Source organism: Rhamphochromis longiceps, linkage group LG13 (assembly GCF_057381845.1).
Source record: "Rhamphochromis longiceps isolate RC_006_pf linkage group LG13, R_longiceps_female_GT1.1, whole genome shotgun sequence".
Lineage (NCBI taxonomy): Eukaryota > Metazoa > Chordata > Actinopteri > Cichliformes > Cichlidae > Rhamphochromis > Rhamphochromis longiceps.
This window is the reverse complement of record NC_140569.1, coordinates 24,032,483-24,058,589: the sequence shown is the minus strand read 5'-3', so window position 1 is coordinate 24,058,589 and position 26,107 is coordinate 24,032,483. Positions and strand designations below refer to the sequence as shown.

Here is a 26,107-nt window from a genome sequence, read left to right as displayed (position 1 = left end):
TTGACTTATTAAAGATTTACCAGGTGAGTTTGGCATCATTCTCTTGACCTTCAAAGCTGCAAGATGAGGGGGACGCTGCACCAAGATGCCAAGCATTTGAGGACAGGAAGCCACCAAACGACTTTGTTGGATGGACTGTGTGGGGTGGCTGTCAACAGAGAGAAAGCACTATCATTTGTAGTAAATTACAAACCCACGCAGAGCCCCTTCAGCTGAAGCACAAACGCACACCTGCCAAGAAAAGAGGACGCATGCCCACACATGCATCTCACTTGTATCCACGTGCCCATAAAAGCAACAAAACACACCGTTAGACCAATTTCACCAAATTTACGCAAACAGGGTATTCATTTTTTGCAACAACGGGACCATCTTTAGAAAATCATTGTAAAAAAGAAATCACAACTCTTTACAGTGAACATACCTTAGAGTTTAGGGACTTTTCAAAATTTCAAACCAAGTCAAGAGGTATAAGAGAAGTCTCTGTAGCAGTGATAAATAGCAGCAGCTAAAATCATGTGACGTGCATTATTACCTCTGACAGGCCTGCTCTCAGGAGACAGCGGGCTGGTATTTTGGAGGGATAAATATAACAAGTTAGAATGGATGGAAAATCTCCACTGAATATTTGGCTGACGTGGAGCCAGATCTGAAAAGTCAGTTGTCTTTGATTTGTCAGCGCAGTTATGGACCCGCCACAGGCCGTCTGGGAGTTCTCCTGTGAATAGGTTTTATGTAACCAGAGTACAAGAACTCGGGGGAGGATTCACTGTAGGCGTTGGGAAGAGGATGTAATGCGCGGACCTGCCAGTTAGAGCTGAATCAGGTGGGTCTGAGTGAATGAGGTGTTTTCCTTTCAAATCGCAGCTCAGATGTAACGGCTTGAACATAAAAGAATGGCAGAACTTTTGTCCTGTGTTCAGTATAACCGCTCGTTTATGGTGGGAAATTAAGAAAACACCAGCAAATGGAAAAAACGCTGCAAAAGCAAACAAAACACAACGGAAACAGAAAGAAAACAACCCGAAACTAAACGGAAGCGACAATAACGTGAGGGAACAGCGGTGGAATTTACAAGCTAACGGTATGATATGAATCATGTAATTAAAACACGCATTACCTCCATCTTTTCCTCCCTTACGACGCCAATGAGACCCTCCCTTCTTTTAAGCGTACCTCAATGCGATCCTTCACGTTTTGGTTTCTGTCACCTCCGCAGCCGCTCCGTCCTGTTGCTGCGTCCCCAAAAACACTTCTGTTGTGTTTTGTGAGATTTTGTTCAATTTTATTCTCATTTATTTGTGGGGTTTTTTTTTTTCCAACTTCTGTTGAGTCTTGTGTCCTTTTACAGTATTTTTCTATTTGCTGGTGTTTTCTTAAGGTGCAGTCCGTTTGACTTCTCGAGGTCACCGTACTCATTCATGTAGTAGTTCAACTTTTGCAAGGAAACAACAAAATCCTTGACTTTGTGCAATGATGACGCAAACAGGTCCCCTCACAACTTCTAATTAGGGCGACCTTTGAGCTGATGACACCTAGGGTAAATCTGACAACAGCCGGGGTTTGGAAAGACATTTCATACCGAGACCATGATACTGAATAACACAACACATCTTGATACAGAACTACATATTTTTATATATGACTTTACTTATGGTGAAGATGGAACACTTTCTAGGATTCAGATTTGCCCGGAAAACCCCTGGAAAGTACCACAGGAGGTGCTCACCATGTGTAGTATTTTTTATAAAGTAACCGGATGAAATCGTTAAATTAGAACATGTGCAGGAGACAAAACACTGATGTTCCCAGCTGTAGCCCTGTCCCTGTTTGACACCCAGTTAAAGGGTTACACTGTAACTTAAAATGACTCTCAGAGAGACTCCATGTTTAAACTCATTTACTTCAACTTGTGAATTTATTACCTGGGACTTTAAATGTGGTTATCTAAGGATTCAGGGTGTGAAGCAGCTGCCTGTTGTGACCTGCTAGGAGAGCTAATAAACATGAACTGAAACGGTCCATTAAAACCAGAAGAGCCAGAAATCATGTACATGTTAAGAAAAAGTGCTGAGTGCTAATAATTTGCTCTTACATTGCATTATAATTTCCCCCTGCTCACCAGCCACTTCACTAAATAGACTTTCTCAGTTGCTTGTTACTGATAATATCAAATCAGCCGACTGCAAAAAGGCAGACACGTTTGAGACAGCAACAGGAAATCCGAATGTGAGCATCAGAATGGAAAATAAAGGGTTTTCCCACATAAGCGTCTCTGAGGTTTACAGATAATGGTCCAAAAAAGAGAAAATCTGTGGATGTGGATGTTGATGCCAGAGGTTAGAGAATGGCCACACTGCTTTGAGCTGATAGGAAGGCACAAGAGCATCTGTCAATGCACAACACAAATAGAGGCTACAGTTCACACAACCTCACCAAAACTGGGAAACACAAGACTGGAAAAGTGTTGCCAGGATGTACGTGTATGTATACATAGTACAGAATTCAGAGCAGCAAAGTTCTTGCAAGTTGTATAGTCATTTAAATCTTTTGCCAGCATGTAACATAACAGCATGCTGAAAAATCACAGGTGTGGCCCTTTAAACCCTACAGCGTTCCTTGAGTGGAGTGGACGGTGGCTGGATGTGGTTCTGGAGAGGTGGAAAGCACAGCGTAAAAGCCAAGTGGAGCCTCGGGCAAGACACAGCATGCGCTCATGCTCCAGTTAACCTGAGTGCACCAAAGGTTAAGTGAGCTATAATTTAACAGGAACTTCTGAAATATATGCATAGGCAGGGGGAGATGACAAATCCATATCTCACCGGTCACATGTATTCTGAACTGTCACGTTTCATTTTGAGGTCTGCAGGTGGGCAACAGCGTTGTCTTTGCAGCAGAGCTGATTTCTAAAGCGCACAGAGCAAAGCAAACTCCGGTTGCTGCTTCTGAAATGAGGCTACGCACAGAGTAATCGTTTGGCCCGACCCCCAGGGACTGTGGGGAGACACTCTGACTTGTGAGTCCATTTTACCCCCGGCAACATGGTTCAAGCCACTGACTAGAAGCACTGCTTCAATGCCCACAGTGCTCTCAGAGGAAGTGACCTCAATACATCCAATAAGCCTGCTCGCAGGAGCGCGACAGCTGCAGAAGATTGGAAACACACCAGGTTTCTTATCTTAGATGCTGCTAAAATGAGAAAGTACATTGTTTTGGTGGTGTAAATGTCACAGGAAGAACAGCTCAAAGTTTTCTCATGCAGTCGCTATCTAAATGACATCTGCAGAGTAAAAAAAGAAAAGTCGACTGGCTTGAATAATTTTGGATTGTAATTGAAAAAATAAGAATTTAAAGGCAATGAATAGAAAATAGCAACAAATTTCTAATTGTGTCTACGTGCTAAAATCCACAGTAAAGAAGTAATGATTTTATTGATAAGAGTCATTTGTAAAATGCAGACTACATAAGATGGTTGTTTGGGTTTGTGAATTCACACTGTTCACTACAAAGATGAAGCCTGATTGCAGCCACACACTGCGAAGGTGGCCCAACCTCAGCTCTGTGATCTGATAGTGAAGTGATGTTTTTGTTTTTTAACTTTTGGATGGACACACGTACACATTTTGCGTGTACTGATTTTATCAATGAACCTGCAATACTGCATACTGCTATTTGTGCAAATCTTTTTCCATTTGCTCACTAAGTGTGGTTGAGTTACATATCACAGATCGTGATGCTTTTATGCATTTGAATGGATTCCAACAAAATGTTTTTCTCACGTTCACTTAAGGCCTTTTTTTGCTTCCATACAGCACCCGTTTAGTCCTTGTAGTCAGGTCAGTTGTGAACATGTGTCTATAAATAAAGAGCCAAATATTTCACAGGAGATGCAACATATTGGGCTTTATCAGGCTGAGACAAACGTGCCTCTATATCCGAAGTTATCACATCGTGAAAAAAGGAACTGTAATATTACTCGCGTCCATTTTGTGTGGTTAAAAATCTTTTAAGTAGCATTACTAACACTTCTCAGCAAACACCAACAGCTGCAAGTTACTGTAAGTCATTCATGCAGGCTACGAGAGCCTTCCCAAGGTCTAGGGGGGAAGATCAGTGAGGGAGGTTTAAAATATCCCATGTTCACTGCTGAGAGGATAAGGATCTGGATCTGCGTGGTTTCTTTCAGGAGCTTTCCCCCCTTTTACTGCTGCTGTCACAATGAGGTAGTGCTGTAGCTGATAAGACAGAAATCAGTCCTTCACCTATGGCCTCTCCACAGGCGGCAAGCAAATTTTAAGGCTCTTTGCACTGTGGAGATTGTTGAGGTAACATACTGAGCTGCAGGAGCTGATTTGTGCTGATTAGCGGGCCCATGTGACTGTGGGCACCGGGTCCAGGTGATTGTGTGGGATCCTGCGTTTGGCACTTGTTACTGCGGTTTTCCACTGAGATGTTAATCATCCAGCATGCGCCAGGGGCATGATTAAATGTCACGCAGCGCCCTCAGCTTTGGCCCTCTCACTGTGAATAAACCTCTCTTACCCACAGGCAGACAGGGCCTGGAGCCTGCAGCCGCAATTTGAACTGCCTGACCTATGCAGTGCCACAGCTCCCCCTACAGGCCAAAGAACAAAAGACAACAACAACAACAAAAATTCTTTTTATTTGACTTAGAAAACGTTACTCAAAAGAGGAAACGGTGCAATCACCAGGTGACGCACAGACATAAATGCATATAGAAAGTATACAAAGGACAAAAAGATTTTTTTAAAAATGCAAATGACATAAATTAAGACAGAAGAAAGACAGAAAAAAGAAAGGATTGTCAGAAAAACTGAGGATTTTTCTCCAAGCTTCACATCCCAGTGCACCTCAGACTGCAATGGAGGAGTTTGCCGACCCCCACTCAGAGGTCAGAGCCTGAACTTCAACAAGTAACAGACATCGATGAGCAGTTAGTCTCATCATGAAGCTCTGTTTCTACCTGTTCATGATTTTAAAATAGAATCAGTAGAAATGTTTTTGCTTTGTGTTGTCGGCTTTTTGTTCATACCTAAAAACTATGAGGCTGTACACGTGTCCTCATTAGGGCACAAATTTGTGTTGGTGTGTTTATGGTGTAATGCGAAAGTAATGCAACTAGCAGTGCAGCAAATTACTTTCTCTGGCGAGTAATTAAGTAACGTACTACATTACTTTTAAGAAAAGTCAGTATGGACCGGTGGTAATATAAAATATTATATTATGCTTATTCTTTATCCTGCAACTGTAAATTCAATATGTGATCAATAAAATATCTAGTCATGTGTCAAATGGCATGGTTTGCACACTTCCTGGAAGGATGGGCAGAACTGGTCATTTAAATTTTAAAATGAAAACTACAGGTTTCTGTAGCTTCAATGTTTGGTGGTATGTTCTAAAAACGATCATTTATGATTTGTAAGTTGCATGTAAATATTTGACATCATTCTGAAAGTCATTCAAGAGCACCAATGGATCTTTCCCCCCCACATGTGCAGATGAAATTCTTCTGTTGTATTCCCGCTATTTAGACAGTGGCCCTTCCACGACGCGCTATTTCTTCAGCGTTTATCCGTTTAGCGCACTCTTCCAGGTCTGTTATGACCTTAGACGCTTCAGGTCGGTCTTCGGGATTCATACTCAGCATTGATCTGATGGTGATGTACTGTAGCATAAAAAGAGCAATAAAACATTTATTAGAAACAATCTTTCATTTGCACCATTTCTAGAGCTCAACTTAGACATTTTCCACTAAGTGTATATCTTTTAAATCCAGAGTCTTATTTCCCTAAATATGATGATCATCCCTTTCTGATTTTGTTCTCATCGCCATCATGTTCATGTTTGAACCTGAACGTCCTGATGCTCCACAGACTTTCCTTGCTTCTGTGACAACTAAAAACAAAAAGGCCTTTTCTAATGATTAATTAGCCTTTCAGACACTGGAATACTGGAGAGGTGTTTGCTGGAAATTGTCTTCTGTTAGCTGATATAAATAATCCATCTAAAATCAAACACATACATTTCTAAGTGACCCTAAAAAATAGAGAGGTTTTGGATCACAGCCTTTACTCTGCCAGCACATGTCGTGAGAAATGCATACTGAAATTTGCTAATACACTGAGAAAATGTTGATGTACCTCCGAGATAAAAGTGGATGCAAATTCTTGGGGAAGCTCCTGTTTTCTGATGTCTTCCCATGTCTGAAATATAGTTCAGGAAATTTCTAATGAATAGTTAAAGACAAAACATTTGACCTCCTACAGACCATGAGCTACCATGCACAGCAACCTACCTTGTACTTTTCATAACAACTGGAGATTTTCCAAAGAAGCTCAAAGTAGATCAGCCCCAAAGCAAATATGTCAACCTTTCTGCCGTAGTTCTTGCCCTTCTGTGTTAAAGCAGTTAAACAGCATTAATAACAAGAAGCACTGAGCGCACAAACCTCCACCAAGGCAGCTCACTCTCTGGTCAGTGTTTACATTTAAGGGAATAGTACTGTATTTTGCATATAGAAATTCTGTAAGCATGGTTAATAAGTATTAATCGGTACTGATTTGTAAATAATTGGGCATGAATAACCTGAGCTTACAGAGCTCTAGACTAACCTTTTTCCCACGGTTGCACTGTGTGCCTAACGTTTGCTCTTCTTAGGTCCACCAACACAAAAGTTAGGCACACCCAAATTTTTCAACCGCATCAATTAACACTGCAGTTTTTACATGTGCACTTTTTTTTTTGGGGGGGGGGGGGGGGGGGGGGGGGGGGTTGCTGTCCATACAGGCAATATTAATTTGTAACAATCTTGTCAACACAAAGTTCTTTTTTTGGAGCGCAATTCTACAAGAAAGATAAGTTACTGAAAAAGTGCTTGTGCTTAAAGCGCTTTGGCAGTATTGTAGGTAATGTTAAACTTAATCATCATCTCGGCCTCCTCTGACGACCTGTTTCGCTGCTGCCTGCAGTTTAAAGGCAGTGGGAAGAGGGGACACTTGCATTTATCGCGGCATAGAATGTGTTTTCAGTCATTTTTCATCTTGTCATTACCCAACAGCTACATCCACTTCTGTAGGGCTTAGGCTACTCACTAGGGCTGGGTATTGTCACTGATTTCTATAATTGATTTGATTAAATTCAATCTTGACTCACAGTCAGAAATATTATAAATCTGATCATTTATCAGTACTGACACTTGTGAGACTTCATCAGGGATGTAAGCATCACAGCAGATGCCTTTGTGTCAAAGTAACTGAGGATAAAACACAGAAAACATGAAAGGGATTTTCCTGGCCTGACTTTTTATATCAGATAACCACCTTAAAAATATTCTGCAAGCTAAGAGTTTTTCAATATATTTATTTTTTTTTAGAAATTATACCAAAGTATTAAACAGCAAAATTAAGGATTTCTGGTCAGAGGTCATTTTGGGGGAAAAGAGAAAAACAGCGCCCGACAGCGCTGTAAACAACGGTAAATAAGCAAATGAATAATACAGAAAACAGATTTGAGATGGGAAACTGTTCTTGAAATACATTTTGGTCGAAGAGGGACAAAACTTGTTGCTCAGAATCAGTGAGCTGACGACTTTCAACCCCAACGGGTTCGTGCCATCAGGTAAGAAAGCCGTCATCTCACTGATACGTCGGCTCCACGCTCCGTTTATGGCTTTGTGTGGAATCTGTTTACTTGCTCTCATTTACTATTTTATCTGTTTGGTGGTTGTTCAAATAGTTTTGTGAGCTCCTGGCTTTTCTGGCAAAAAAAAAAAAAAAAAACAATATTTAAAAATTGATTCAGGATTTAATGAATCAACATCGCGTTATTCAAGCTAAAATCCACTTTAATTGGAAACTCGACTATTGAAACCCAGCCCTACTACTCACCCGTCTATCCACCTAAACTTTCAAACGTACACACACGTAGGCCGAAAGGAATATCTGGACCAGGGGTCCGTTCTTCGTACCTCGCTTACTACATCCAAGATCAAATCATCGCGCTAACTTTGAGCTCGCTATCCCGGTTCTCCGAACACACCCGTTGTTGACGATTAGTACAGCTGGATGAAGTAATGTGAGATCACTGGGTGGCTTAACAGGGGCTACGCATCGATAGTAGAAACATTGATCGGCAACCCTTTGATTGGTCGGCGAAAATGTCGAAGGAGCGCGCTCAGTATTTTCCGGCAGCAGAGCAAGAACTCTTGATTGAGGGATTTCAGGAGTTTCAGAGTTTAATTAAAACGCAAGGGAACACTGCAAAGGCTGCAAAAGCAAGGAGAGAGGGCTGGCAGAAAGTTGCTGACAAATTAAACTCGTAAGTAATTTAATAATAATAATAATAGATTGGGTGCCTTGAAAAGCGCTATATAAATCCAAAGGGCTTTACAATGCCACTATTCATTCACTCTCACATTCACACACTGGTGGAGGCAGCTACGGTTGTAGCCACAGCTGCCCTGGGGCAGACTGACAGAAGCCAGGCTACCATATCGCGCCATCGGCCCCTCTGGCCAACACCAGTAGGCGGTAGGGTAAATTTATTATATTACATTATATCCTCTTTCACATTAGAGCCACAACAGGACCCACTAGAACATGGGAACAAGTAAAAGTGAAATATAAGAATATTCTACAGAATGGTAATATTTATCACTTATATTGCTTTTAGTCTCTTGAAAAGAGACCCTGAAATAATCTGTTTGTTTGTTTATAACAGCAACCAGGAAAAGGGCAGAGGAAAAAAAGACAGGTGGTGGTCCTGCACCCCCTCGTCAACAAGTTGGTTAAGTAAATAATACCCTCACGGGAAAATCGATATCTCTCTATGAGCACACTGTCGCGCTGAGCTAAAGGATCCTGTCTATCCCGCAATATACGCTGAATTCTGAGAACTCTCCTTATCAATCTTGCACCTTCCGCAATGGGCTGCTCGCGTATACGGACAGGACATGGCTGCGGCAGACTTCCCAAATCCACCTTCGCTTTTATAGCCGTGGTCTCTCATCTTGATTACACGACGTAATTTACAATTACTACTCTGAAATATGAATTACATCTGAAATAATCAAATACATGAAATAGAATGATTAATAGCACATTTCCCTTTTTTAGGAAATGACCTGTATGTATCTGTATGGAATCAATAAAAGGATCAAGTACTGCATTACCTTTAGTTACATTGATAATATTTATTTATGGCAAAACAGTGGTAAAATATCGCTGTTGCTTTCGTATAAATGAAGCGGACATACCCGACTGGCCGCGATCTAATCCTGTTTACATAAAGTAAACCTGCTCCCGAGCAGGTTTACGCTTACGGATCTGTTGCTATGACAGCAAGTCCCGGATGAGCTTCGGAGAACCGAACGATCCAAGATCACGCAAAATCGTCAACAATCAAATCCAGCTAACTTACTTAGCGAGGTACGAAGAACGGACCCCAGGACCAATCAGAGGTCCTCTCCCTTACTATCTCTGATTGGTTTAGACCACGATAGGGGCATAATGTGCGTTTGTTGTTGATTACATGGAGATTTTCAGAGTAGCAGAGACTTTTTTTTTCTTCTTCTTTTTAATCGAATGACTGGATGATTTTTTTTAGTTGCATCATTGAGAAATTAGAGCCCCGGGCTTATTATGTAATAATACAATTTTCTAACTAACTAAGCAGTTCAATCTTTTTCTTGACGTGTTCTTTAAAGATATAATATGTTGTGGGGTCAATGTGAAAGAAATGCAGATGTAAAATGCAAAAGTGAGGTCAAAAGGTTAAATGTGACATATTTGGATGTAAACTATAATGTGATATTTAGAAGCCACATATACCAGTATCATTTCCTAAATGGAAAACGTATAAACAAACAGTACAATTTTAAGCAACGTTTTAAATATTTTTAAAGACATTTTATAAAAGTCTGACCTCATTTGACTTTGAAGGAATCGGAGATCAAGTAATGGGTTATTTAGAATCTCTTTATACACTGTATTGCCAAAAGTACTAAACCACTTATCCAAATCACTGAATTCAGATGTTCCAGTCACATCCTGACGCACACAGTGCACACAGGTTGCTGACTTTCTGCAGAGTCAATTTCTACAGAACTCCAAACTTCATGTGGCCTTTAGATTAGCTTAAAATCAATGCGGCTTCATGGAATAAGTTTTCATGGCTGAGCAGCTGCATCCAAGCCTTACATCACCAGGGACAATGTAAAGTGTCAGATGCAGTGGTGTAAAATACGCCTTCACTGGACTCTAGAGCAGTGAGACGTGTTCTCTGGTGTGACGAATCACACCTTGGTGGTTTCCAGGAGAATGGTACTTGTCTGGCTGCACTGTGCCAAGTGTAAAGTCTGGTGGAGGCGTGGGGTTGGTTTTCAGGAAGTTGTTCCAGTGAAAGGAACTCCTAATGCTTCAGCATAATGAGAAACTTCGGACAATTTTATGGTCCCAACTTTGTGGAAAATGTTTGGGGATAAACCCTTCCTGTTCCAACACCAGTGAACAAAGTAAGGCCCATTAAGACATGGATGAGCATGTTTTGTGTGGAAGAACTTGACTGGCTGGCACAGAGTCCCGACCTCAACCCCCATACAAAGATGAGAGCGGTAAATGCGAGCCAGTTTTCAATAAACACACTCCTATAGACACACTGCTTGTCCAGGTGCAAAGAACGGCTTCATATCAAATCTTATAGATTAAGAATTGAATATTGCTCAAGTTCATATGCGAGTCAAGGCAGAGGAGCAAATACTTTTGGCAAATATATTGCATGATTCCCTATATGTTGTCCATAAAAACATAGTTTCAAGAAATAGCTCTATGGAAATATCATCAATTGAACATCCGATCACTCTATTGAACTTTGAGAGGTCAGAGGTCAAGAATGATTTATTTTTAATCTTTTTACAATACTTTATGTTGACGATACACACCACACTTATAAGAATCATAGTTATAAGGCTTTTTGTAAATTTTTAAATACATCGCAATAAATCATAAACTTGAACTTGGTGGATGTATGCCACATTTGAATGGGTTGTTAAGATGACTCCACTCTACACGTCTACAAAGTTTTATCAGAATATATTCAAACGTTTTAAAGCTGTTGTGTTTACAGACAGAACAACATGTATGCAAACGCTACCAAAAACAGAACCTCCTTGGTGGAGGAAACAATACACTGAATTCTTCTTCACCATGACTTATTACAACACAGCCTGTACTCATGAAGTCACCATCATTTCACTAATCCAGTCATCAAAGGCTTCAGTGACAGATACCACTTAAGAGTAGAATAAATTTGAATAACAATGATACAGATATATTCAAACTGATGATTATTATGATACTACGAAATATAGAAGTTATCCCTTTGAGACAGAAATTCAATTTTAGGATTAATTAAGACAGATTATTTGCTCTGTATGATGTCAGTGAGCAGGGTTATTCCTGATACGGTCATCTCATGCACACAGATCTGCTTAAAGGCAGATCTGTGTGCAGCTAGTTGGGCACACAGACCTTTAAGCAGATCTGTGTGCCCAACTAGCTGTTGATTTTGTTTGCAAGGAGCAGCCAATCAGAAGTGAAGGCTGAACTGAACTAAGCTGCAGGAAGAGAGGATACTTTTTCAAAATGCAGAGCTACTCTAGTAGAACCCAAAAATAAAATGGAGCAGCTGGAAATTAGCATAATAATGTCGACGGACTCACCTGTTCAGGAGCCATGTATGATGGTGTTCCCTTCTCCTCAGTTCTCTTGATCGGGGACTTGTCATCGTCGTCGTTCTCAGCAGTGACCAGTCCAAAGTCTCCGATTTTCACTTTTGTGTCCTGCCCAAACAGGATGTTGGCAGGCTAGCCGGATGAAACAAAGCAAACATGTGACCAATTGTTACATCCTGTGAGGCTGTGGGAGTGTTGGTGTGGTGTTGCAATAAACAGTAACGAGTGAGAATCTCTGGGTTTCTGTGGATTTCGGTAAAAGAGTAAACCGAATAATTTTAGAAACGTAAAGTCACATTCGAACATTACACCTTGTTGTCAGGTTTTAACCCACACACACACACACACACACAGCTGTGCGCTACCTGTGGTTAGCCCGTTATCTGCTTCGTCTGGCTCACCTTCAGGTCTCTGTGGATGAGCTTCTTGGAGTGAATGTATTCGATACCACCGACCATCTGCTGAGCAATGGTCAGACTTTCTTCTCTTCTCTTGGAGTTTGATTTCTTCGTATACCAGTCTTCTATCCAGTCTAGAAGTGTTCTGGTGTCACACAGTTCCATCTGAATGTAGAGGTACTTCTTGGGTGAACCAGTGGAAGACCTAAAACAGGATGAATGATCAAACAGTGAAATGATACAAAAGAAGCAAAGAATTACTTTCACAAGTCTTACTGTGTACTGCAGCTTTCGTCAGTGCTGTCTGACTGGTATCCTGAATACCCCGTCCAACACGAGAAGTATCTAATGATATTAGGGTGCTCGAGGTCTGACAACGCCATGGCTTCTCGTAGAGCTTTTCTAATTCAAAGAGGGGGGAAAAAAACTGAATCATACAACTTTACTATAACTAACTGTAACAATATAAACCAATAAAGCACGCAGTGAAATCATGCAATATTACAGAACACTTCACTTACTCGTTCCAGCGGATGATCTTTATTGCGTAATACTTTTCCACCAGTTTATCTTTTACCTTGACTACTCGACCAAAAGCTCCTTTACCCAGCTTCTCTACGTAGTCAAACTGTGAATTACTGTTGACAGAAATCTTTTATTAAATATCAATTTCTTAAAGCAGTTGAACAGAAGGTGATAATTTTGATAATATTGCATTCTCATATTTTTATTTTCCACACCTGAAGATTTCTGAATCAGCTGACATATCACTGGGGGAGCTTCCTGAACTGTTTTCTTCAGGACACAACATATCCTTGACAAAACAATACAATATAATGCATAGTGTAAAAAAAGAGAAAGAAAGAAAAGACACCAAAGCATGTAGCATGAATTAAATCAATGAACTTTCATTGTTCACATCATTGAACTACTAAGCTGCAGTTCACAGTATCTTTTTTAAAATACTGTGAACTGCAGCTTAGTAGCATGTCTGAATAGATATTCACAGATTTTGGGCTTCATATAAGCTTTTTGTTGCTCTGCAAATTTGAGTAAATACAGAAGATTTTGCTAGAAAATATAAAGCAACAGTAAATTAAAGTAAATCAATATTTGCTGCATATAAATAGCAATGTTGGGTTACTTAACGTAATCCCTGATTCTCTGATAATGGAGTGAGATGTTTCACTATGGGAATCACCTTGGTGTGACTAACTATGGAAGCTCCAGTGACACCCTGTCTGTCCATGACAGATCTGTCGAGCCGTGCCCCTCCTGACTCATTCTCAGTAGATTTCTTTTGGTCCGCAAGTAAAGGATGAAAGTGCTGGTGAAACACTGTTATCAAAGAACCAGGGATTACGTTAAGTAACCAAGCGCTCTTTTTCTACCTTTGCTCGGTGTTTCACTATGGGAGATATAGCCCATTCCCAAACTGCACCAGCCCCCTGAAGCTACGCTCCAGGACTACACCAGGTATAGCAAAGGATCTCAGGTCAGACCTTAGGCACTAGATTCCAGCACTGCCTGAGCCAGGGTTAACTATGCAAAAATCCAGTAGGGCTGCCACGATTAGTCGACTTGTCACATTTACGTCTACTATCAAAATCGTCAACCACTAATTTAATAGTCGACGTGTCTGAAGCTTTGTAAGATCCTGCAAAATGCAGGAATAACTAGTAGGATTTAAAAGTGTAATAACGTACTGAAACATAAGATGGCAGCACTGCATGTACAAGGATGCCAGCTGCCACCAAACACGAAAGAAGAAAAAGAAGCAGCAGTCTCCGGTATCATAGCTGTGCCCAAATTCAGGGGCCGCATCCTTTGGAGGCCGCATTTGTAGGCCGATTACGTTACAGCAACACAACGAAGACTGTCCAAATTTGAAGACTCCTCCAAATGCGGCCTTCATTTCCCCAGATTTGAAGGATGGGTCGGGTGTATCCTTCATGGCCCAACCTATCCCAGAATTCATAGCGTGGCCCAGCCAATTCCAACAATGGCGTCAGCTACTTAGTTTAAATATTAATCTTTCTGGGTCACAAAATAAACTTAAGATATTTACAAGCAAGAATGTAAGTCGTTCAGATCATTTAAAAATGTTGGTGTTTGGCTTTTTTCAGTGTTTTATTAGTTTCTGAGTAAATCGGTTTGGCTGAGATTAAAGTTATAGTTTTCTCACAGTTAAATAAACATTAAACAGAAGAGTGAGATGATCGAGAATTTACTCCAGTGTCCTGTTATATTTTAGGTAGTCAGGAGCAGACGGCTGAGTTTATTAAACTCCACTGAAACAATCTGCAAATTTCATTAAAAGTTTAATAAACTATCATCTTGTCTTTATTTTTAGTTAGCACATACCTTAAACACATAAAGCTGTAAGCTAATGATTGTTATATAAGAGCAGACGCACGCTGGTGCAAATGGCCTGCATTTGTATAGCGCTTTATTCAGTCCCTAAGGACCCCAAAGCACTTTACACTACATTCAGTCATTCACACACACATTCACACACTGGCAATGGCAAGCTACGTTGTAGCCACAGCTGCCCGAGGCGCACTGACAGAGGCGAGGCTGCCGGACACTGGCGCCACCGGGCCCTCTGACCACCACCAGTAGGCAAACATGGGGTTAGTATCTTGCCCAAGGATATTTGGCATGCAGCCAGGAGGCAGCGTGGGATCACCGATCTTCTGATTAGTGGCTGACCTGCTCTGCCAAGGCAATTCCCATAGTAAAACACTGAAGTTAGAAAAAGAACTTGTTTTTGTTCTAATATTCACGTTTGATTTAAAATAGGACAGTGTGCGTGAAACATCAAATGTGTTGTCAAGCTTTACTGTCAGTTTCTTCAGGTTTCACTCAATTTTTGATCTTGTTTTTAGGAGGATTTCAGACTGGACCTTGGAGTCACTCAGACACACTGGCCGCTTTTAAAGTTTTTACTCAAAATAGCACTGTTAGTGTGAAAGGTAATACAAGACCTGAACCTTGGAGTTTTTTGACGATTTACAGGTCTGTGCCACAGGTTCTGATGAAGTGCCACAGGAATCCCTGGGAGAAAACAAAGAGGTAAATTAGTAAACACTCCATCCTTTTTCTCTCTTTTGCTTATCCTCATCAGGGTTGAGGGAGGCAGGAGCCTAACCCAGCTGTCATAAGGCGAGAGACAGTGTACATCCTGGACAGGTACCAGTCTAGTCTACCATTTTCACAAATCTACCACTGCTTTCAGTTTGTGACTTACGGTTCAGTCTGTGGCGTGGGCAGCGTGGCTGAGGCGCCATCTTGAAACACTTCGAAGGGCGACACCTGAAACACAAGCAGAAAGTCTTTAACTTCTGTACCATATCGTCCTCCTTAAAATCTTTGTATGTTATGTTAATTACATTTGCAGGCAACAACTCAATGCATTTATTTATGGTCGGTCTTATAATTTAAGTGATCTACTGAGATTTTCCTACACAACCATCTATGGTTTACAGAGAACCGCCAGGAACCGAGAAGATATCCAGTGAGTGGTAGTTCTCTGAAAAGGTCTAGCTGATGCCAGGGGAGAACGTCAATAATGCTTTGTGTTGAAGGGAAAGCACCATTAACTCAAATAAGCATAAAGGTAGAAGAGCATCTCTGAAACAGCAGCAGAAGACCACACTGGTAGCCACGCCCATCAAGATTAAACCAATTTCAAACTGGTTTCTTGAACATGACAATGGGCCTGATTTACAAACAGTGTGCACAAACAAATGTGTGTGCAAATTTGGAGTAGGAAAGTTTTATGCAAAAAAAGAAATAACAATAATAAAGACTTTATTTTTATTTGTCGTTATTACTTTTGGTCATTTACAGTTTTCCAAAACACCACAGACTACAAAATGCTCAGAATTACAAAAAAAAAAGCTTGTAAAAAAAAGAAAAAGAAAAAAAAGGCTAAATATTACTAATTTCATTGTTTTCTTGGTGCTACTGTTACATGTATAAAACGTTTGTTTTGTACTAGCATTAAACTTTGTGAACTGACTATGCCTATGGCTCTTCTCTATCTAAACAGTACTTCCTCTGGGTCACACATGCATTGTAAACTGGAAGGTAATTTTGTGTGCAAATTCAGACTCAAATGGCCTTCGTAGTCACTGGATCTTAACAAGTCAGACAGTATTTCCTGGTACTTCATTTTGACCCCTTAACATTTACAGTAATAATAAGATCCACTGTTTGCTCCAAGTTACATGCTCCACCATGCATACAAGTTAGTGTTTGATTTAAACCAGCACAGGTTATAATGTATTGCTACTCACCCCGTTAGTTTTGCGTTCAGATATACCATCAAACAGAGTTTTTCTGCATTTCGGGTGAGAACGTTGCGCATTTGAATCTTTTTTCTTCATCTGAAAGAAAAACAGATTTTTCAGAAATGACATCATTGTTAAGAATAGAGCAACAAATTTGTGAAACGTGTTCCATATACAGGCACATGCACCATCTTACCTCCACGATTAGATTTTCCTTCTCATTCAAACTTTCCAGGGCATTTTGAGCTGCGTTCTGCTTTGCTTTTTCAGCGTTCTTCCCCTCACCATCAGGAAACCTTTGCCCATTGATCACAGCCCTCATGATGACTCTGACAAAGAATTTTAAAAGCTCTAATTAACATTGCTAATGTACTCCAACTCAAAAGTTTGATCACAGCTTCTCATTTAACAGTTTTTCTTTATTTTCATGACTATTTACATTGCAGATTCTCACCGAAGGCATCAAAACTATGAATGAACACATATGGAATTGTGTAGTAAACAAAAAAAAAAAGAAGTGTGAAACAACTCAAAAAAAACGTTTTATATTTTAGATTCTTCAAAATAGCCACCCTTTGCTTTGATTACTTTATGAGCTTCATAAGGTAGTCACCTGAAATAGCGATAAGTGATAACTGAATGTTTCTAGAGCTATGCGAGGACATGGCAACATAACCGCGGGGAAACTTCTGGGGATGATGATGTTGCAGGAGCGAGTACAACATGACAAATCTGTCAGAGAAGGGCGAAATTTTGATCATGCCGATCGCAGAAATGTGAAGCCACGGAGGCTTTTTCATCGTTTTGATGGTCAGTGTAGTGGCTATATTAAGTTCTTAAAGTTCTCTCTTTACATGGTTTGGTTATGAAAAGAAAGAACTGAATCCCAAGTTAAATAATGTAATAAGCGAGGTCATTGCCACAGTCAACTACGTCAAAACACGACTTGTCAAAGCCCAGATTTTTCGACTGCGGTCAAGTGAGCCCTCACTTACGAAGTCGCAGTCAAGCTAGCCGCCCCGCCAGCCGCACCGAAAATGTGGTTGCACTACTCTTACGTATATTACGGTATGGGTGAAGACCGGCTTAGAAACGCAGTGTTTTCTGTCCTGACACTATTTTACTTCACAATCCACTCCCATTTTTAGTGTATCTCCACTTTCCCCCCTGTGATCCACAGCCCAAATTACTGTATGATTCAGAGAAAATTAACAATAAAATTTACCCAATTTACTCAACTATACTTTTAATGTCCTCATCTTTGACCTCAGATTACAGGAAAACTGTAAGAGGTGACGCAGATATTTCACTGGATTATGACTCTGGGTGACCCCCACTCTGCACCCTGTGATCCACAGCCAAAATTACTGTACGGATTTTGAGAAAATTCATAGCAAAATCTTCCCATTGTGCTTTACTGTACTCCACATATTAACATCTTTGAGCTCCGATTACAGGAAAATTGTAAGAGGTGACGCAGATATTTCACTGGATTCTGACTCTAGGCTGTCGCCACTCTTCACCCTGTGATCCACAGCCAAAATTACTGTATGGATTTTGAGAAAATTGATAGTAAACTTTGCACAATTTACTCTACTGTACTCTATATATTCTCATCTTTGAGCTCAGATTAAAGGAAAACTGTAAGAGGTGACGCAGATATCTCACTGGATTATGACTCTGGGTGACCCCCACTCTGCACCCTGTGATCCACAGCAAAAATTACTGTATGGATTTTGAGAAAATTCATAGCAAAATCTTCCCATTTTGCTTTACTGTACTCTACATATTGACATATTTGGCCTCAGATTACAGGAAAACTATAAGAGGTGACGCAGATATTTCACTGGATTATGAATCTAGGCTGTCGCCACTCTGCACCCTGTCATCCACAGCCAAAATTACTGTACAGTTTTTGAGAAAATTGATAGTAAACTTTGCACAATTTACTGTACTATACTCTATATATTCTCATCTTTGAGCTTAGATTACAGGAAAACTGTAAGAGGTGATGCAGATATTTCACTGGATTATGAATCTAGGCCATCTCCACTCTGCACCCTGTGATCCACAGCCAAAATTACTGTACGGTTTTTGGGAAAATCCATAGTAAATATGCACAATTTACTCTACTGTACTCTATATATTCTCATCTTTGAGCTCAGATTACAGGGAAACTGTAAGAGGTGACGCAGATATCTCACTGGATTCTGACTCTAGGCTGTCGCCACTCTTCACCCTGTGATCCACAGCCAAAATTACTGTACGGTTTTTGAGAAAATTGATAGTAAAAGTTGCACAATTTACTCTACTGTACTTTTAATATCCTCGTCTTTAACCTCAGATTACAGGAAAACTGTAAGAGGTGACGCAGATATTTCACTGGATTATGACTCTGGGTGACCCCCACTCTGCACCCTGTGATCCACAGCAAAAATTACTGTACGGATTTTGAGAAAATTGATAGTAAACTTTGCACAATTTACTGTACTATACTCTATATATTCTCATTTTTGAGCTCAGATTACAGGAAAACCATAAGAGGTGACGCAGATATTTCACTGGATTATGAATCTAGGCTGTCGCCACTCTGCACCCTGTGATCCACAGCAAAAATTACTGTATGGATTTTGAGAAAATTCATAGCAAAATCTTCCCATTTTGCTTTACTGTACTCTACATATTGACATCTTTGGCCTCAGATTACAGGAAAACTATAAGAGGTGACGCAGATATCTCACTGGATTCTGACTCTAGGCTGTCGCCACTCTTCACCCTGTGATCCACAGCCAAAATTACTGTACGGTTTTTGAGAAAATTGATAGTAAACTTTGCACAATTTACTCTACTGTACTTTTAATATCCTCGTCTTTAACCTCAGATTACAGGAAAACTGTAAGAGGTGACGCAGATATTTCACTGGATTCTGACTCTAGGCTGTCGCCACTCTTCACCCTGTGATCCACAGCCAAAATTACTGTACGGTTTTTGAGAAAATTGATAGTAAACTTTGCACAATTTACTCTACTGTACTTTTAATATCCTCGTCTTTAACCTCAGATTACAGGAAAACTGTAAGAGGTGACGCAGATATTTCACTGGATTCTGACTCTAGGCTGTCTCCACTCTGCACCCTGTGATCCACAGCCAAAATTACTGTACGGATTTCTGATAAAATTAAATCCTATTCCATTACCAAACAAAATGAGTTCACTGAAGTATTTGCTTAACTACAAGAAATGTCTTTCCACACACAATTTAAATTTTTCAAAATGTCATTCACACACCACCTCAAGTATCAACTTCAGTTTTAGACATTATTTATTCAGTGCTTAATCACAACAATAGTCAACTTAAGGCACTTACATAATAAGTTAAACCTTACAATAATACATACAGAGAAAAACCCAACAATCATATGACCCCCTATGAGCAACAGTGGGAAGGAAAAACTCCCTTTTAACAGGAAGAAACCTCCGGCAGAACCAGGCTCAGGGAGGGGCGGCCATCTGCCTCAACCGGTCAGGGTGAGAAATTACATTTCTCAGATTACTGATTTCTCATATTACTACTACACAGTTTAGATACACTCAACAAAAATATAAACGCAACACCTTTGTTACTGCTCCCATTCCCCATGGGATGGACGTAGAGACCGAAAATTCATTCCAGATACACAATATAACCATCCCTCCCAAACAGTGGTCACAAATCAGTCCAAATGTGTGGTAGTGGGCACATCTGCCATATTGAGATAATCCATCCCACCTCACAGGTGTGCCACATCAGGATGCTGATCTGACATCATGAGTAGTGCACAGGTGTACCTCAGACTGCCCACAACAAAAGGCCACCCTGGAATGTGCAGTTTTTTGCGCTATTGGGGGTCTGGGGACCCAGAACCGGTCAGTATCTGGTGTGACCACCATTTGCCTCATGCAGTGCAACACATCGTCGCATGGAGTCTATCAGATTGTCAATTGTGGCCTTTGGAATGTTGGTCCACTCCACTTCAATGGCTGTGCGAGGTTGTTGGATATTCGTGGGAACTGGTACACGCTGTCGTATACGCCGGTCAAGCACATCCCGAACATGCTCAATGGGTGACATGTCCGGTGAGTATGCTGGCCATGCAAGAACTGGGACATTCTCAGCTGCCATCTGCCCTGAACAATGTGAACCATGATTCATCCGTGAAGCGCACACATCTTCAACGTGCCAGACGCCATCGAATGTGAGCATTTGCCCACACAAGTCTGTTACGGCGACGAGCTGGAGTCAGGTCAAGACCCCGATGAGGACGACGGGCATGCAGTTGAGCGTCCCTGAGACGGTTTCTGACAGTTTGTGCAGAAATTGTTTGGTTGTGCAAACCAATTGTTCCAGCAGCTGTCTGGGTGGCTGGTCTCAGACGATCTTGGAGGTGAACCTGCTGGATGTGGAGGTCCTGGGCTGGTGTGGTTACACGAGGTCTGCGGTTGTGAGGCCGGTTGGATGTGCTGCCATATTCTCTGAAACGCCTGTGGAGACGGCTTATGGTTGAGAAATGAACATTCAATGCACGGGCGACAGATCTGGTTGACATTCCTGCTGTCAGCATGCCAATTGCACGCTCCCTCATTGCTTGTGGCATCTGTGGCATTTTGCTGTGAGACAAAACTGCACATTCCAGGGTGGCCTTTTGTTGTGGGCAGTCTGAGGTACACCTGTGCACTACTCATGATGTCAGATCAGCATCCTGATGTGGCACACCTGTGAGGTGGGATGGATTATCTCAATATGGCAGATGTGCCCACTACCACACATTTGGACTGATTTGTGACCACTGTTTGGGAGGGATGGTTATATTGTGTATCTGGAATGAATTTTCGGTCTCTACGTCCATCCCATGGGGAATGGGAGCAGTAACAAAGGTGTTGCGTTTATATTTTTGTTGAGTGTATCTAAACTGTGTAGTAGTAATATGAGAAATCAGTAATCTGAGAAATGTAATTTCTCACCCTGACCGGTTGAGGCAGATGGCCGCCCCTCCCTGAGCCTGGTTCTGCCGGAGGTTTCTTCCTGTTAAAAGGGAGTTTTTCCTTCCCACTGTTGCTCATAGGGGGTCATATGATTGTTGGGTTTTTCTCTGTATGTATTATTGTAAGGTTTAACTTATTATGTAAGTGCCTTAAGTTGACTATTGTTGTGATTAAGCACTGAATAAATAATGTCTAAAACTGAAGTTGATACTTGAGGTGGTGTGTGAATGACATTTTGAAAAATTTAAATTGTGTGTGGAAAGACATTTCTTGTAGTTAAGCAAATACTTCAATGAACTCATTTTGTTTGGTAATGGAATAGGATTTAATTTTATCAGAAATCCATACAGTAATTTTTGCTGTGGATCACAGGGTGCAGAGTGGGGGTCACCCAGAGTCATAATCCAGTGAGATATCTGCGTCACCTCTTACAGTTTTCCTGTAATCTAAGCTCAAAGATGAGAATATATAGAGTACAGTAGAGTAAATTGTGCAAAGTTTACTATCAATTTTCTCAAAATCCGTACAGTAATTTTGGCTGTGGATCACAGGGTGAATAGTGGAGATGGCCTAGAGTCAGAATCCAGTGAAATATCTGCGTCACCTCTTACAGTTTTCCTGTAATCGGAGCTCAAAGATGTCAATATGTAGAGTACAGTAAAGCAAAATGGGAAGATTTTACCATGAATTTTCTCAAAAACTGTACAGTAATTTTGGCTGTGGATGACAGGGTGAAGAGTGGCGACAGCCTAGATTCAGAATCCAGTGAAATATCTGCGTCACCTCTTATAGTTTTCCTGTAATCTGAGCTCAAAGATGTCAATATGTAGAGTACAGTAAAGCAAAATGGGAAGATTTTACTATCAATTTTCTCAAAAACTGTACAGTAATTTTTGCTGTGGATCACAGGGTGCAGAGTGGAGATGGCCTAGATTCATAATCCAGTGAAATATCTGCGTCACCTCTTATGGTTTTCCTGTAATCTGAGGTCAAAGATGAGAATATATAGAGTACAGTAGAGTAAATTGTGCAAAGTTTACTATCAATTTTCTCAAAATCCGTACAGTAATTTTGGCTGTGGATCACAGGGTGAAGAGTGGAGATGGCCTAGATTCATAATCCAGTGAAATATCTGCGTCACCTCTTACAGTTTTCCTGTAATCGGAGCTCAAAGATGTCAATATGTAGAGTACAGTAAAGCAAAATGGGAAGATTTTACCATGAATTTTCTCAAAAACCGTACAGTAATTTTGGCTGTGGATCACAGGGTGAAGAGTGGAGATGGCCTAGATTCATAATCCAGTGAAATATCTGCGTCACCTCTTACAGTTTTCCTGTAATCGGAGCTCAAAGATGTCAATATGTAGAGTACAGTAAAGCAAAATGGGAAGATTTTACCATGAATTTTCTCAAAAACTGTACAGTAATTTTGGCTGTGGATCACAGGGTGAAGAGTGGAGATGGCCTAGATTCATAATCCAGTGAAATATCTGCGTCACCTCTTACAGTTTTCCTGTAATCGGAGCTCAAAGATGTCAATATGTAGAGTACAGTAAAGCAAAATGGGAAGATTTTACCATGAATTTTCTCAAAATCCGTACAGTAATTTTGGCTGTGGATCACAGGGTGAAGAGTGGAGATGGCCTAGATTCATAATCCAGTGAAATATCTGCGTCACCTCTTACAGTTTTCCTGTAATCGGAGCTCAAAGATGTCAATATGTAGAGTACAGTAAAGCAAAATGGGAAGATTTTACCATGAATTTTCTCAAAAACTGTACAGTAATTTTGGCTGTGGATCACAGGGTGAAGAGTGGAGATGGCCTAGATTCATAATCCAGTGAAATATCTGCGTCACCTCTTACAGTTTTCCTGTAATCGGAGATCAAAGATGTCAATATGTAGAGTACAGTAAAGCAAAATGGGAAGATTTTACTATCAATTTTTTCAAAAACTGTACAGTAATTTTGGCTGTGGATCACAGCATGCAGAGTGGGGGTCACCCAGAGTCAGAATCCAGTGAAATATCTGCGTCACCTCTTTCAGTTTTCCTGTAATCTGAGCTCAAAGATGAGGACATTAAAAGTATAGTTGAGTAAATTGGGTAAATTTTATTGTTAATTTTCTCTGAATCATACAGTAATTTGGGCTGTGGATCACAGGGGTGAAAGTGGAGATTAACCAAAACTGGGAGTGGATTGTGAAGTAAAATAGTGTCAGGACAGAAAACACTGCGTTTCTAAGCCAGTCGGCACCTATACCGTAATATGCGTAAGAGTAGTGCAACAACATTTTAGGTGCGGCTGGCGGGGCGGCTAGCTTGACTGCGACTTCGTAAGTGAGGGCTCACTTGACCGCAGTGATTTTTCGGGACTGTGCGAAGTAATGGGCTCCGACAACACAGCCGTTGTGTATCACAGCGAGTCCCGCGTATTCCAAGTTAAACCAAATAGCTATTATTAAACTAATATAAGACTACAAGGACTTAGTAGTTGGTTTAGCACTTGCATGGCCCAATGCACAATATGGCAGCATACCCTCTTTAATATATTGCAGCTGCCGAACACATTTATCCGGTTTTAGCTCACCTTTTCTCACCAGGTCTCTCTAAAACGTTCTCATATTCCAGCTTCAAATCGTTCCTCCGTGCAAACTTTTTCAATCGTGTTGTGTACTTATTCTTGCCCATCTTAAATCGCGAAACCCTGGTCGGACAAATACTTGCTATAGTACAGCAGAGCTCACACACAGATCTAAATTTCCCACCACCGCCGGCTAGTGAGGGCACGTTCCTTACGTGACACACTTCGAGACTTGATTCGTCGGAGAGTCACGTGATCAATTATGTCAGAAGACAAACGTACCTGCCCACTGGTTAATTACATAATCACGTGGGGGCAGGGATCTCACAGCATAAGCATTTATATATTGTGTGTTTTTTTATTATTAAAAAACATCAACAAGTCACAAGCAAAATGAAAACACACCATGGCACATGTTTAAACAAGTAAGGTATATTCATAAAAATGATTTATTATTAAAAAAGACATAACATAATTTTTCATCCCCCCAAAAAAGATACATGTTTAAAGCACAATATCAGCCCAATGTCAAACAGAACTGTCACATGATATCAAACAAAAAATGTCAATTCTGTTGTGTAGAGTGGGCAATCATAATGAAGCAGTTCATTATGAATATTAGATTCTAGCTGCTCTTCATGTTTTTGGCCACCAGACAGTGGCGTGTCCAGCGGGGTGGCCTGGGGGGGGGGGGGGGGGGGGGCACAGGCCACCCCCCCAACCAGACTGGCCACCCCAGGTGCCACCCCAAAGGCAAAACAATAAAATTCAATCAAATATCAAATGTCCGATTATGTTTTCACGGTGAAGCTGAGATATCCGAGTGTAAGTGAATGCAGCATCGGCTTCTGCGCTACGTGCATCACGTTAGCAAAGGTAGGAGAGCCAAGCACGAAAGACGGCACTGCAGGAAACAATTTTTCGGTGAAAGAAAATGAGGACAGAATAAATGTCCCGGTAAGTAATATTAAGTTTGTTGAGTTTAGTAAACTTCGGTGAAATTAGAATACCAAGGAAAAAATAACACTTAAAGAATTATTGCAGCCATCGAATATTTCAGACAGTATGCTACTGAGGGCAGCTAACATAAGAGTTATGAGTTATAAGATATAATTTAAGTCGTAACATTGCTGTATGGTAGTGATGGTGAGATGAAGCCTCATGATGAACTGAAGCTTCCCATCCAACTGGTCGACTCATGGTTCGAAGCATTGTGATGATTCATTTGCTCTACTGCGCCATCAAGTGGACAATTCAAGTGAAACGGGCTCAATGATTATAATGATGTGATGTGTAAACCGCTAAACTGAATAAATAAATTGTTTTTCATGGTTATTTATCCCGAATATTGTCTCAGTATGTCTGATACAAAAGAGAAAGTGGAAACTATCAGTACACAGGTTTTGGGATGATTGTGTAACTGCGTAATCATGCTTATGTACATCTCAATAATGACACAAACTAGTGTGTGGCACTTCAAGTTGAATGAATAAAGGAATTACTATTGTTCATGACACCAATAACTGAACTCTAAATATTAGTTATATTTAATATTATACTAATTTTATATTATATTAATTTAATTAATGTTTGTGTATAATAAATTGGCAGCTTAACACAGGAATGTACATGGAAACAAAAAGGGAGGGAGTTGTGATGTGAATGTGCTTGTGACTTTATAACAGTGCTCATGACACTAGGGAAAAGTTTTCATTTGTTTTTATTCAAAAATAGCAGCTTTTCCACAGTGCTGGGCTTAAGACGGTTCCTCTTTTTTGAGAGGATTTCTCCTGCTTTTGAAAATATCCTCTCACAGGGCACAGATGAAGCAGGGGTTGCAAGAAAAACCACAGCAAGTTTATACAAGTTTGGATAAAGAAATTTGTGTCCAGTACTCCAGTAGCTATGTAACACATACGTAATCCAATTCCACAACACGATGTGATGGGGGAATCATCTGTGTTTTGCTGCCCATTTTATTTCGAATCTGGCGCGAACCGGTGAACCAGTTCCCGAATCAGTCACGTGGTACGGACTGCCCGCGAGGCCTCGAACGTCACTGC

General features: G+C 40.7%; 1 protein-coding gene across 3 annotated transcripts; it reads right to left on the bottom strand.

The window, feature by feature from the left end:
• Window positions 1-24,266, bottom strand: LOC146655886 (interferon-induced, double-stranded RNA-activated protein kinase-like). 3 transcript variants are annotated; one of them, XM_085428613.1, is made up of 13 exons: window positions 24,051-24,266; window positions 16,639-16,771; window positions 16,449-16,538; window positions 15,398-15,462; window positions 15,141-15,204; window positions 12,888-12,961; window positions 12,669-12,785; window positions 12,424-12,549; window positions 12,151-12,352; window positions 11,738-11,881; window positions 6,317-6,412; window positions 6,162-6,224; window positions 3,875-5,686 (listed from the first exon to the last, which is right to left on the bottom strand). In XM_085428613.1, exons 1-13 carry the CDS (start codon window positions 24,149-24,151, stop codon window positions 5,549-5,551), a joined length of 1,413 nt encoding a protein of 470 aa, XP_085284739.1. In that variant the 5' UTR covers window positions 24,152-24,266; the 3' UTR covers window positions 3,875-5,548. The 3 variants fall into 3 exon arrangements, with proteins under 3 accessions (XP_085284741.1, XP_085284739.1, XP_085284738.1); XM_085428612.1 differs by having other exon boundaries at window positions 3,879-5,686; window positions 6,317-6,415; XM_085428615.1 differs by lacking the exons at window positions 3,875-5,686; window positions 6,162-6,224; window positions 6,317-6,412 and adding an exon at window positions 1-148.
• Between the last annotated feature and the right edge of the window lie 1,841 nt (window positions 24,267-26,107).

Coding starts and splice junctions, on each gene's coding strand:
- LOC146655886 (XM_085428612.1), bottom strand. CDS start 24,151: ATGGGCAAGAATAAGTACACAACACGATTGAAAAAGTTTGCACGGAGG. Junction 15,463..16,448: donor CTGAACGCAAAACTAACGGG/GTGAGTAGCAAT, acceptor CTTGTGTTTCAG/GTGTCGCCCTTCGAAGTGTT. Junction 6,225..6,316: donor GTTGTTATGAAAAGTACAAG/GTAGGTTGCTGT, acceptor ACTATATTTCAG/ACATGGGAAGACATCAGAAA.